The 13,535-nt window shown below is 41.3% G+C and overlaps 1 protein-coding gene across 1 annotated transcript in view; it reads left to right on the top strand.

Annotated features, from left to right (window-relative positions):
- Window positions 1-13,535, top strand: part of LOC122554410 (interleukin-23 receptor-like) — a 144,910-nt gene that overhangs the window by 32,896 nt on the left and 98,479 nt on the right. Inside the window, exon 5 of the mRNA XM_043699391.1 lies at window positions 11,191-11,360. Coding sequence (XP_043555326.1) covers window positions 11,191-11,360 — 170 coding nt within the window. The remainder of the gene's footprint in view (window positions 1-11,190; window positions 11,361-13,535) is intronic.

Genomic DNA, 13,535 nt, shown 5'->3' with positions numbered 1-13,535 from the left:
CGGGTAAGTGGAGTTGAAATGCCCATCAGCCATGATTGAATGGCGGAGTGGACTCGATGGTCCGAATGGCCTTACTTCCGCTCCTATATCTTATGGTCTTATAGTCATTAAATGATTTGTTGTCTAAATTTTTCCACTCATTTTTAGTTCTATTGTCAACTTTGCCAAACAAATAAATGTGTCTTTGCTGAATTTTTATTTTGTTTAAAGTCCTCATATAATAGCAGGCTTCAATTAAAATTAGTAAATATGTCAACAAGAATATGCCATTTTGTTGTATATATTAAATTTTCAGCATGCGGCCGAATAGGATCTTGGTTAAATAACATGTGGCCTTTCAATGTAAAATGATTGCCCACTCCTGATCTAGAATTTGCAACACCAATTCCATATTTAAAGCCCAGCTGTGCATCAGGTCAAATGCTGAGAGGCAGGAATTGCTGTTCGCAGTACAGCACACATAATGGGAGGACAATGAGAAAAAAGCTTCTGAGGATACATTGTGGCAGAAGTGACACTTCATTGCAAATACAGTATCACATTTGTAAATGTATCACTTAACATCATGACTTGTCTGATTGACTGACTTTGTAATTGCCACAACAGAGAATACTGTCCTGAGCACTAAACCATCTCAAAACTCTTTTTGAAGGACTGTTACTCTTTACCCCACACCAAGTCATAACAATGGGCAATGACAATGTGAGCTTCACATACTAGAAAGCCTTCAAGACAATTTAAACATTTCATTCAATAAATAGGAGAAGCAAAATCTTAAGAACAACAAAACAAAAAGCTGTATTTGCTTATGGGAATAAACAGGGATTGCTTTCCATATGAGCAACAACGAGTTTAAGGTCAATGAATGATGACTTCACCCAGCTCACATTTATTCAAAGTGCAAGTTAATGAAATCCTATCTGGCTTGTCGCCTGATGTTCCACACCACTCAATAATGGTCAAGGCGATGTTCCTCTTGCTCACTGTTCTCTTCTTCCTCCTCGGAAAACTGCTGCTGCTTTCCCAGCTCTTCTGCATTCAACACATCCTCTCTTTTCACGTTCTAGTTGTGCAGAACACAGCATGCAAAGATAATGCAGTACAGTATGCTGAATGGCCCCCAGCTTGATCCAGGCTTCACAACCTCATCTTCAGGAGGACTATAATTTACTCCACGATGACCTGGATGGAAGAATTGCTGTATTGTATTTGTGCTTGGCCTCAGTGAGGGGATTACAAAAAAAGAAGTAACAATGTTTGCAGGGGACAGCCATCATATCCCAGCAGCCAGCCTGATAAGGCATCTAGTTCTTCAAAGTTAAGCAGGAACCTGGCAGTTAAAGTATATAGGCATCATGACAACTCCCAGTGTGTCTGGCAAAGACCTAACCTTTCACTTTATATGTTAATGATCTGGATGAAGGAACTGAGGGCATTCAGGCTAAGTTTGCAGATGATACAAGATAGGTGGAGAGGCAGGGAGGCTGCAGAAAGATTTGGACAGGTTAGGAGAGTGAGCCAAGAAATAGCAGATGAAATATAATGTAGGAAAGCGTGAGGTCATGCATTTTTGTAAGAAGAATAGACAATTTTCTAAATTGAGAGAAAATTCAGAAATCTGGAGTACGAAGAGACTTGAGAGTCGTACTTCAGGATTCTCTTAAGGTAAACATGCAGGCTGAGTCAGTAATTAGGAAGGCCATTATAATATTGTCATTCATCTCGAGAGGATTAGAACATAAAAGCAAGGATGTATTTCTGAGGTTTTATAAGGCTCTGGTTGGACCGCATTTGGAGTTTTGTGAGCAATTTTGGGCCCCATACCTCAGGAAAAATGTATTGGCCCTAGAGCAGGTCCAGAGGAGGTTCACAAGAATGATTGCAGAAATGAAAGGCTTGACAATATGAGCAATATTTGAGGACTCTGGGACTATACTTAATGGAGTTTAGAAGGATGAGGGGGGATCTGATTGAAACATGCAGAATACTGAATAGCCTGGACAAAGTGAACTTAAAGGAGAGTTTCCATTGGTGGGAAGAGACAAGGATCCGAAGACACAGCATTCGAGTAAAAGGAAGATGCTTTGGAATGAAGATACAGAGAAACATTTTTAGCCAGAGTGGTGAACCTGTGGAATTCATTGCCACAGAGGGCTGTGGAGGCCAATTCATTTAATATATTTAAGACAGAGATAGATAAGTTCTTGATTGCCAAGGAGATCAAAGGTTACAACGAGAAAGCAGGAAAATGGAGTTGAAAAAGCCTATCAGCCGTGATCAAATGGCAGAACAGACTTGGTGGGCTGAATGGCCTAATTTCTGCTCCTATGGTCTTACAATACCGATAATCGCAGATGACCTATATGTTGACCATCTATCAGTGATGTGAGTAAATTTATTTTATGGTATTCACAACCTAATATGTGCATGTAGTCTTTAGAAGTCTGTACTGGGGAAAGCCAGCCTTATTGGCAAAGTTTATTTGCCTTGGCATTGCACTGACTTTGTCACAAGGAGGGAGGATGAATGTATCATATATAGTCTTGATGCATTTGTAGGCTAATGATTGAGAGTTCACACACAGATCTCCAGAGGATCCTTGGAAGTGCCAATTGCAACAAAAAGCATATTGTCACTTTGATGGTGACATACCCCTTCAGGTGACCATTCCTTTTCCAGCAGATGTTATTTTTCTGTGACGGTGTCCTCAGACCACAGCCACAGTACACTTCACTCATCTAGAGAATGTGGCATAGAGAACAGTGGACACCGGACCTCCTGTAACTCCTTGGCATCCTTGTCCATGGAGGTTGCTATTGATCCTGGACTGTTTGGCTCATCTCCTTCTCCTCAGTTTCTCTGCCCCTCATTTACATGGCCAGAGTGATGAATACATATGGCTGCATCTATTGATAATAGTTCCAATAAATGTGCGTGGAGAATACTAAAAACAGAACAGGTTCTTCATCATGTGATCAGTGAACATTCATAGTACTTACAAATAATAGTTCAATATAGTCCATGAAACAGTGGGATATGGAGGACTCAGATGAAGATGACCTTGGAATGCCTCTACATTGCCCTTTGACATAGCAGAATGTATTCTGAAGTATGCAGCATGAGCCATGTAATAGGAGATTGTTGGTTTGGTAGAGTTTCTGAATCCTTGTTCTCCTCACACTCACATCACACATGAAAGGCAACGTTTCATATAAAACCATGTTCTGAACAACATTCCCTCTAATTATTTTTTCCAGTATGTAGGCTTTCAAGGTTCATATGTAGCATATGTGGCAGTGACTTCCAAAACCAGACGTCAATGCTTAGAATTGTGAAAGCATAACAATTGGTATATACAGAACCTCAGAGTGGCTGCAACTTAGAGGAAATGTTGGTTGCCAAGTATTTAATTCAAAATCAAAGGAAATCAGCTGGACTCCCTTGTGTACCCTCTGAGACAATTAATTGTCTTTGTGAATTGTGGCCGTGGATCACCTTTGATTACTTCAACTTCACAGATGACAATGATCAATTTTTATTAACCAATGATGTGGTGAAGATTGCTTGGGGCCAGGATGTGTCTTCACTATAATTATACACTGCAGGGGGTTCACATGCAGAGTTCTATGATTATAATCCTAGGTTTGCACTCTGTACCGTGTAAATGCCTGATTGGTGCAAGTGTTTGACTGATGCAGTTGCCCTTTGAAGGGCCTCACATCATTTACAAGTACAGCCTGCACCTTCAGTCAAAAACCCACTAACTCAGCCCATTCAGTATGGTGGCAGAAATTTTTTATTTAGGTGAGGGCAGAAGGCAACACAGTTAACCGTTTGCCAAGTGAATTGCCAGCTCAGCCTGTCAATCTAGGTAGCACCTCAAACTTTCAACAATAAAACAAAGAACTGCAGATGCTGGAGATGTGAAATGAAAGTAGAAGTTGCTGGAGAAACACAGCATCTGCGGAGAGAAAACAAAGTTAATGTTTTGAATCCAGTCACTCTTCATCAGAACTGATAGCAGTTAAGAAAGTGTCATAGTTATGTTGAAGATTGGTATGAGGGGAGGGGTTTGAAGAGGCAAAGCTGAGAGAGAGATATATTTGAAAGGGCGGGCAGACAGGAGATAGGTGATTGTAAGCCAGGTCAGAAAAGAAGCTGAATAAGTGATATTGAGAGCTAAGTGCAGGAGACAATGGGTAGGCTGGGCTAAAAGGAACCCATGTCTTGACAGGACCAGGGGTGAGGGTGTGTAAAAATGATCAAAGGATGTAATCGGGTTCTAAATTATTTTCTGCTCAAAATGCGTTCTCCTTTATGTTGGTGATACCAAACGCAGACTGAGTATTCACTCTGAGACTCCTCCGCTCTATCCTTAGGAATGATCCTTACCTTCCAGTTGCTTGCATTTTTTCTGACTGAACTTGAAATGTTAATTCTGTTTCCCTCTCCACAGCTTCTACCAAACCTACTGAGTTTCGCCAGTATTTTGTGTGTTGCTTCAGATTTTCAGCTTTTTTTTGCTTTTATACTCCATAAAGGCAACTAACTCATATCCATTTATCTCAATTTGTACATTCATTTGTTTTTGTAAATCTTATGTTCATTCAGATGGAGTGCTTTGAATTTAGCTTTTTTATACATTATGCTGATCCTATCTGATGTTTGCTTAAACTTCACCTGTTTACTTTTGCTTCCAACTTTCAATATTCTTTTACCAGTTGTTTCCTCAAACCCTCCCCAGCAGTGCCATCTCCTTATAAGAATGTTAGTTCCAGTCTTGCTAGAATTGCAGCCATTCTACAGGTTCTACCTGCGCCAGAAATTTGATGTCCTCCCTTCCAGCCACATGTTCAATCACCCAGTTCTCTTATTTTTACACTCACTAGGATGGGGGACTGCAAATAATTCTGGTACCACTGCTTTGGAGGTCCTGCTTTTAATCTCCTTCCTAGCTCCCTGAAATCAGCTTTCAGGACCTCGCCCCACGCAACTCCCCCCCTTCCTACCCAAGTCATTGGTACCAGCATGGCGCACCGTATGGGTGGCACGGTGGCACAGTGGTTAGCACTGCTGCCTCGCAGCGCCAGAGACCCGGGTTCAATTCCCACCTCAGGTGACTCTCTGTGTGAAGTTTGCACATTCTCCCCGTGTCTGCGTGGGTTTCCTCTGGGTGCTCTGGTTTCCTTCCATAATCCAAAAATGTGCAGGTTAGGTGAATTGGCCATGCTAAATTGCCCGTAGTGTTAGGTGAAGGGGTAAATGTAGGAGAATGGGTCTGGGTGGGTTACGCTTCGGCAGGTTAGTGTGGACTTGTTGGGCCGAAGGGCCTGTTTCCACACTGTCAGTAATCTAATCTAATCCTCTGCCTGCGCGCATTCCTGCAGCCACTCCAATATCATTGACCCTGGTACCAGGGAGACAACATGCCATTCTGGAGTCACATCTATGGCCACAGAAAGACATGTTCATTCCTCTAGCTAACAAATTCTATCTCAGAATTACTCCTCTCTTATTCCTGCCTTCCTGTACAGGTAAGCCTCCCATGGTGCTTTTGCTTCTTGGGATCAGACAGGTACTCCTTGCCTTTCAAACAATAATACATCTACAATCAATAGGTGATCTACATCTACAGGAACTGGCTATAAATTAAGTCCTATCTGGCTTGTTGTGCCTGATGGTGAAGTGCTCTATCATGTTGAGGGTGATTTTCTTCCTGCTTGGTATCCTCATCTTCCTCCTTGGAAGATTGCTGCTTCTGTCACAGGTCTTCAGCATCCATTTCATCCCTTCTTTGCCTGCTGCAGTTGTGCATGATAGGATTGTGGGGCACACTGTATCAACTGTGCACAAGACTCTCCCAGAGTGCTCACCCTCAGTCAGGAGTAATGAAATAAAGGCATCAGCTATGGATGCAAAGATAACTCTTGAATCCCAGTAACTAATCTGGGAAGGCACCAGCCCTGATAATTTAGTATACTCCTCCATACAGTGGGACATGGAGGATTCCAACAAGGAGGCTCATGGAACATCTCTACCTGAACCTTGATATAGGGACCTTATTCCAATTCATGCAGCACAAGATATGTTGTGCAAATACAATAGGAGATTGTAAGTGTTGCATGATTATTGATACCTTGTCTCCAAAACCCCTACATCGCCCAAGAAAGGGAGCATTGCATATACTTACATGTTGGCGAATAATTACAGTTCAAAGTGAGAGGGAATCAGCACTGTGAAACCTATAAGATCTTGGATTGTACTTGTGAATTGTAGCGCAAAGGTGAGACTCTTAAGATCATCTGTGATTAGTTTCTTTCTTCACAAAAGGCCATTTTTAATCTATAATGACTAATGACATGATTAGGATTAGTATTCCACAGAGTTGTATTTCACACACAAGTTATTATAACAACAGATAATTTCAATCTGTATTATAAACCTGGCTGATTAATGTAGTTGTCTCTTGAGGTACCTCATGTCATGCACAAGTAAAGCCCACATGTTCAGACAAAAGAAATACACTGATTCAACCTGCTAATTCTGTTTCTATCCATAGATGCTGCTAGACCTCTTAAGTATTCAAACAGTTTTTGTTTTTATTTCAGATTTCCATCATCCACCATGCATTTCTTCTGTATTAGTATTCAATTCACTGCCATTTCTCTATATGGAATATGACCTTGAAGAAATTCTGCTCTTCTCTTCGACAAAGTTTCTATTTGTAATTTCTACTTTGTTCTCCTTTATTGTTTTCTATTCCTTTTTTGTGTTAAATCCTACCAAAATTTGCTGTCACTGTTACATCTTCTTTCTCTGCTGGTATCTTTGTTTTGTGCATGTTCAATTTGGATTTCAATTGAAATTCCATCCAGAATGTCTCAAATATGCTCACCATTACAGATGGTGAGATTTACATTCAGCATTTCTCACATTGCTGTTCATGCTGCATCCTGAGATCCACGCACAATGTATACATTCTCAGTCTCTCCTTTCAGTAGCGCCAACTTACTCTACTTATGATGTGGAAGTGCCGATGTTGGACTGGGGGTGGACAAAATTAAAAATCACACAACACCAAACAGTTTTATTTGGAAGTACTAGCTTTCAGAGCACTGCTCCTTCATCAGGTAACTAGTGGGTCAGGATCATAAGACACAGAATGTATTGCAAAAGATCACAGCATCATGTAATTAAAAGAATATATTGAAAGAACCTAGATTGCTGTTAAGTCTTTTAGAATGGGTTGCAGGTTTCAGTTCATTAATATGTAAACCCAGAACTTCTTTTAAGTCACATTTTTGAGATAACTTAAGGTTTTATATAAAAATGTGATATCTCAGCTCAGACAATATATTAAAGGTGTGAGGTTAGAGTCTGTCTGTATTCCAATCTTGAGTCAGACAGGTTTCAGTTCATTAATATGTAAACCCAGAACTTCTTTTAAGTCACATTTTTGAGATAACTTAAGGTTTTATATAAAAAATGTGATATCTCAGCTCAGACAATCTTGAGTCAGACTGGTTCTATTTCCAAAATAGGAATTTATAAAATGTCATATGGATTGACTGCCTGCTTTGACTGCCTGCATGTTGTGCACCTTTTGAGCAAAATAGAATTGTCTGCAAATACAAGTTCACCCCATACACTTAAATGTGTATGTTTGTGTACATGTGAGGGACACAGAGTGAGTGTGAGTGCGCATGACAGTGTGTGTTTTTGTGTATGTGTGTACATGAGTGTGACGGAGTATAAGCCTGTGAGAGAGTGTGCATAGGAGATGTATGTGTGTGTGTCTGAGAGAGAGAATGTGTATGAGAGAGGGTCTGCGTGAGTGTGAGAGTATGTAAAAGTGTGTGTGCGTGTGTGTACACACGTTCTTATGTACACTATACACACACACAGTCTTACAACTCACACACTCACACAGACCCTCTCTCATACACATGCTCTCTCTCAAATATGTGTATGTGTCTGAGAGAGCTTATGTATGAGAGAGGGCCTGTGTGACTGTGTGAATATGTAAGAGTGTGTGTGTGTATGTGTGCTTGTGTACATTATACACTCTCACACACACGCACACATATTCTTACCTTACTCACACAGACCCTCTCTCATAAACAAGTTCTCTCTCCGACATGCATATATACACCCCCCACATTCACACCCATGTAAACACCTGCTCACGGGCTTATACTCCGTCACACTCATGCACACACTCTACGAAGCACGCACACAGTCTCTCATGCGCATTCACTCACTCACACGCACTCTCTTTCTCTCTCTCCCTCCCAACACCCCCCGTCACATGCACACGTATAAGTCTATGGAGTTAATTTGCACTTGCAGAATTATATTTGCAGATACATTCAATTTTTGCTCAAAAACCTCACAACCTGCAAGCAATCAATGTACATAATCAATCCATATAACATTTTATAAATTCCTACTTTGGAAATAGAACCAGGACTGTGGTGCTGGAGAAGCACAGCAGATTAGGCAGCCTCCAAAGAGCAGGAGATTCGACGTTTCAGGCAAAAGCTCTACATCAGGAAATTTGATCAGGGGTTTTGCCCGAAACGTCAACTCCTGCTCCTTGAATGCTGCTTGACCTGCTGTGCTTTTCCAGCACCACACCCTCGACTCCAATCTCCAGCACCTGCAGTCCTCACCTTCGTCTGACTCAAGATTGGGATACAGACAGACTCTAACCTCACACCTTTAATGCATTGTCTGAACTGAGATGTCATCTTTTTTTAATAAAACCTTAAGTTATCTCAAGATTGTGACTCAAAAGAAGTTCTGGGATTTACATATTAATGAACCAAAACCAGCAACCCATTCTAAAAGATGAAAGACTTAACAGCAATCTAGGTTGGTTCAATATATTGTTTTAATTGCATGACATTGTGATCTTTTGCAATAAATTCTGCATCTTATGATCCTGCCCCACTAGTTACCTGATGAAGGAGCAGTGCTCTGAAGACTAGTACTTCCAAATAAATCTGTTAGACTAAAACCTGGTGTTGTGTGATTTTTAAACTTCTCTGTTTAATGGTTGTACTGTTCTGCAGTTGCACTTCATTATCTAATACTTTAACAAAAGTTATTTTCCACCACAGCAAGTGTGAAAAATCACAGGCTTCTACAGCTCATGGTTATCAACACCGTTCAGAACCTTCTTGCTTTCCATGCCCTTTGATCTCTAACTCTCTCTAATCTCACTTCATGCTGAATATTAACTGTACCCTCTGATCTGAAAATGTGTTGCTGGAAAAGCAAAGCAGGTCAGGCAGCATCCAAGAATCGACGTTTCGGGCATAAGCCCTTCTTCAGGAACTTCTCCAAGTTCCTTGGATGCTGCCTGACCTGCTGCGCTTTTCCAGCAACACATTTTCAGCTCTGATCTCCAGCATCTGTAGTCCTCACTTTCTCCTGTACCCTCTGATCGTCCCCTCTCTGATTATGAACAATCTGTCTTTGGCAAATGCTTTAGTTTCATCCCCTTATTACCCCAGCTCAATAAATTTTGAGCTCAACATGATGTTGCACTCTTCTTCCATTGTGTTCATTTCTGTGTCCTCTTTAAAAAGTGCTCCTCCTCCTTATAGTCTACGTATTTTACCAGAGAGGACCTTTCTATGTCAAGATCAAAAGGACACATTTTCCAACTAAGTGTTGGATCGTGAAATGAGATTCTTGCAAATGAGCAGCAAGACCCTTATTGGCATGCATTAACATTAGTACTACTTCATCTTGCATCCTAAATATGCAGTTTCCTATTTCCCCACCCCCGGATAGAAAATTAATGCATTCTCGATCTGAAAGTCAGACATATGCTGCTTACTCCTCCGGGGGGGGGAGGGGGCAGGTAGTAAAGTGGGCAAAGAAAGGTTTAAACACATTGGTTGCATGGGAACTTGGAGAAGTTCAAAGCCTTTGGGATTGATTTGCAGGTCTACCAAAAAAGGTATGTTTATTTTGGGTGTTCATTGATATTAAGAAGCTGAGCCTGAAACTCACTGCTTGAGAAGCAACTGCTAATGTCTTCCATCATGCTGTAAATAACAAGTGTGCATTGAAGATGAAAATGGCTGTGATTCCACCTAGAGTAATTGGGGTAATTGTTTCATTCTGTGAGGGAAGGGCTTCAGTTTCCTGTATTGTGAATCCCTTCAAAAGGCAACAGCATGACATAGACACCCATATACTGGAGCAGAAAGACACCTGCGAGCAGTACATATGTGAACGTTAGGCTTTAACCCACTGTCTGAAGTCCAATTCCTGGTCCCAAACACTCCTCACCACATGCAGCATCAGGAATCAATCACACTAATGCCTGTGATACACTAGCATAAACATGTTGATCCTAGTTCTCAAATTAGCAATCTAACATATATCCATAACCTGCATGTGGTGCAAGAGATGCTCACTTCATAAATTGGCATAAATAAACATTATGTAGCACCAAGGATGACTGGGCTCTGCACCAACAATGTTGGTTGCATGCATTGCTGATGAAGAAAGCAAACATATAGAGAACAACCGAACATCAATTAGCTGAATTACAGCTGGGGTGGAGGAAACTGCCCTAAAGTATCCCCATTGGCCTTAGAGATTTGATTGGGTGAGCTTGGTGGCATTCGTGTCTAGATGGGTGAGATATGCTGAGTGTGTCCTGCCCACAGACAACTGAACTGTCCTCAGCTTGAATTTGCACAGGGCTGAAGATGGCAGGTAGGATGGGGGACCCAGCCATATCTGCAGCACTTTGAGAGAAAATGTCTGGGGGTCTGTGTGCTGATCCTCAAATGACTAGGTGTATAGTGGCACCACTCTGTTACCTAGTGAGGGAAGAACATCTGCAGTGAGTAATCCCTCGTCACCTAAAGTGATGGAGTCCAGGTCTATCGACATAGCCATCAGACTTTTAGACTGCTGGACCTGGCTGTCCTTTGCAATTGTCAAGTTTTCCATAGAGGCAGCTATCATCACAAATTGTCCTTCATACAATGGATCCCAAGTTGCAGAATTGGAAGGATTATTAGTTTTATATTATAGGACTGTTGTAGATTTTTTACATTCATTAGAAGGAAAGAGGTTTCCTTCTAATTATATTTATAATAAAAATGTTTTTGATTCTCACAGTGCTGTATTATGAGATTTGATTTATTTATTTTATCCTTACAGTGAAGGGACAGGTAAAGAACAGATATTTCCAACAAACTTCAGTTCAAACAGTGTCACAGTCCCTGGAAATCATCTTCAGAAAGCTTCCATATACAGAGTTTGGATACAAGCTACGAATGCACTAGGAAATGCAACATCCAAGCGTCTAACTTTTTCACTCCATGATATAGGTACAGTTTTGCAATTTCTACCAGTTACAATTGTGCATGATCTTTTTGGTTCTAGACTGGAGTCTTCTGATGGCTCAGGAAACAACCATTTATTCTAGTTTATATAGATTAGGAAATCCCAACAGTTGATCACAAATCCATAATTCTTCTGGGAAAACATATTTTTGTTCATGTTGAAGGGCAGACAAGTTTGTGTTTAATTCCAACATTGTACAGACAATGGGGATGGAAGTCTTCAAAGGCCTGGTGTACTCCTGCTACAATTTTGATATTAGGATGGGATAGGTCAGGTAATGTTTCTGCATATCTGTACTTGGCATAATAACATATCATGAAACCAGACATAATTGCCAACACAGCAGCAGTCTTTGATTCCACCTGGGGATGTGGAATTAGTATCTAGCATAGAACAAGAGGAAAGTTGGGTTTTTAGAAAATGCTGGGACATCGCTGGCAAGGCCAGCACTTATTGGTAACTCCAATTGGACAATGGAAGGTGGTGGCAAAACATCTTCATGAATAGCTGAAATCCATGAAGGGAGTATTGTTGGAATGCCAGGACTTTGACCCAGCAACAATGAAGGAATTAAAATATAGCTTCAAGTCGCAATGGCATGTGGCTTAGAAAATATCTTTCATGGGATCGTGTCCCCATGTATGAACTGCCCTTGTCCTTCTGGGGTGGTAGAGATTGCAGGTTTAGAAAGTATTGTCAAAGCGGGCTTGGTGAATTGCTATTGTGCCTCTAGTAGATGGTATGCAATGCTGGACCTGAATCTCCATGAAGCTGCCAATTTGTCCATGGAGGCACTGTTGCCACTGTGATTCAGTGGTAGAGGAACAGAATGTTTAAATTTGTGGATTGGGGTAAGAATCAAGCTGTCTACTTTGTCCTGGATAGTGTTGAGATTGCACTCATCCAGACAACTGGATATCACATTCCTGATCATTGGCTTACAGATGGTTTGGGGGGTCAGAAAGTGAGTTATTTACCTCAGAATTCCTAGCCTCTGATCAGACTTTCTAACTGCAAGATTTTTACTGCCAGGCCATTTCAGTTCTGGTCAATGGTAATCCCCAGGATATTCATTGAGAAGAGATTCACAATGGCAGTGGCAATGCCATTGAACGTCAAGGGCAAGTGGTTGTATTCTGTCAATGTTGGAGATAGTCACTTTTGTCACTCATGTGGTGCTATGCTATTTATCAGCCCAGGATATTGTCCAGGTCTTATTCATATGGACTTGGACAGTTTCAGAATGAATGAATTGAGAGTGGTGTTGACATTGTGCAATCATCAGAAAACATCCCTATTTGTGACCTTATGATGAAGGAAAGATTAATTGATGAAGCCGATGATGATGATTGGGCTGAGGATACCACCCGGAAGAAATCCCACAGAGATGTATCCCTGAAAGCTGCCATTCAGATTGACAGGGTTGTTAAGAAGGCATACAGTGTTTTGGCCTTTATTAATAGAGGGATTGCGTTCCGGAACCAGGAAGTTATGCTGCAGGTGTACAAAGCTCTGGTACAGCCACACTTGGAGTATTGTGTACAGTTCTGGTCACCGCATTATTTGAAGGATGTGGAAGCTTTGGAAAGGGTGCAGAGGAGATTTACTAGAATGTTGCCTGGTATGGAAGGAATGTCTTACGAGGAAAGGCTGAGGGCCTTGAGGCTGTTCTCATTAGAGAGAAGAAGGTTGAGAGGTGACTTAATAGAGACATACAAGATAATCAGAGGGTTAGATAGGGTGGGCAGGGAGAGCCTTTTTCCAAGTATGGGGACGGCAAACACGAGGTGACACAACTTTAAAGTGAGGGGAGATAGGTATAAGACAGATGTCAGAGGTAATTTCTTTACTCAAAGAGCAGTAAGGGTATGGAATGCTTTGCCTGCAACGGTAGTAGATTCGCTAACTTTAAGTGCATTTAAGTCGTCATTGGACAGGCATATGGATGTACATGGAATAGTGTAGGTGGGATGGGCTTCAGATTAGTGTGACAGGGTGGCACAACATCAAGGGCTGAAGGGCCTGTACTGCGCTGTAATGTTCTATGTTCTATGTTCTATATGTTCTAGAACTGAGATGACTGACCTCCAACAACCACAAACTTTGTGCTAGATATGATTCCAACCTGTGGAAAGTTTCCCCATTGCTTTCTATTGACT

This window comes from Chiloscyllium plagiosum, chromosome 11, assembly GCF_004010195.1.
Source record: "Chiloscyllium plagiosum isolate BGI_BamShark_2017 chromosome 11, ASM401019v2, whole genome shotgun sequence".
NCBI lineage: Eukaryota > Metazoa > Chordata > Chondrichthyes > Orectolobiformes > Hemiscylliidae > Chiloscyllium > Chiloscyllium plagiosum.
Note: the sequence above shows the minus strand (reverse complement) of the source record. Positions and strands in the feature narration are given on the sequence as shown.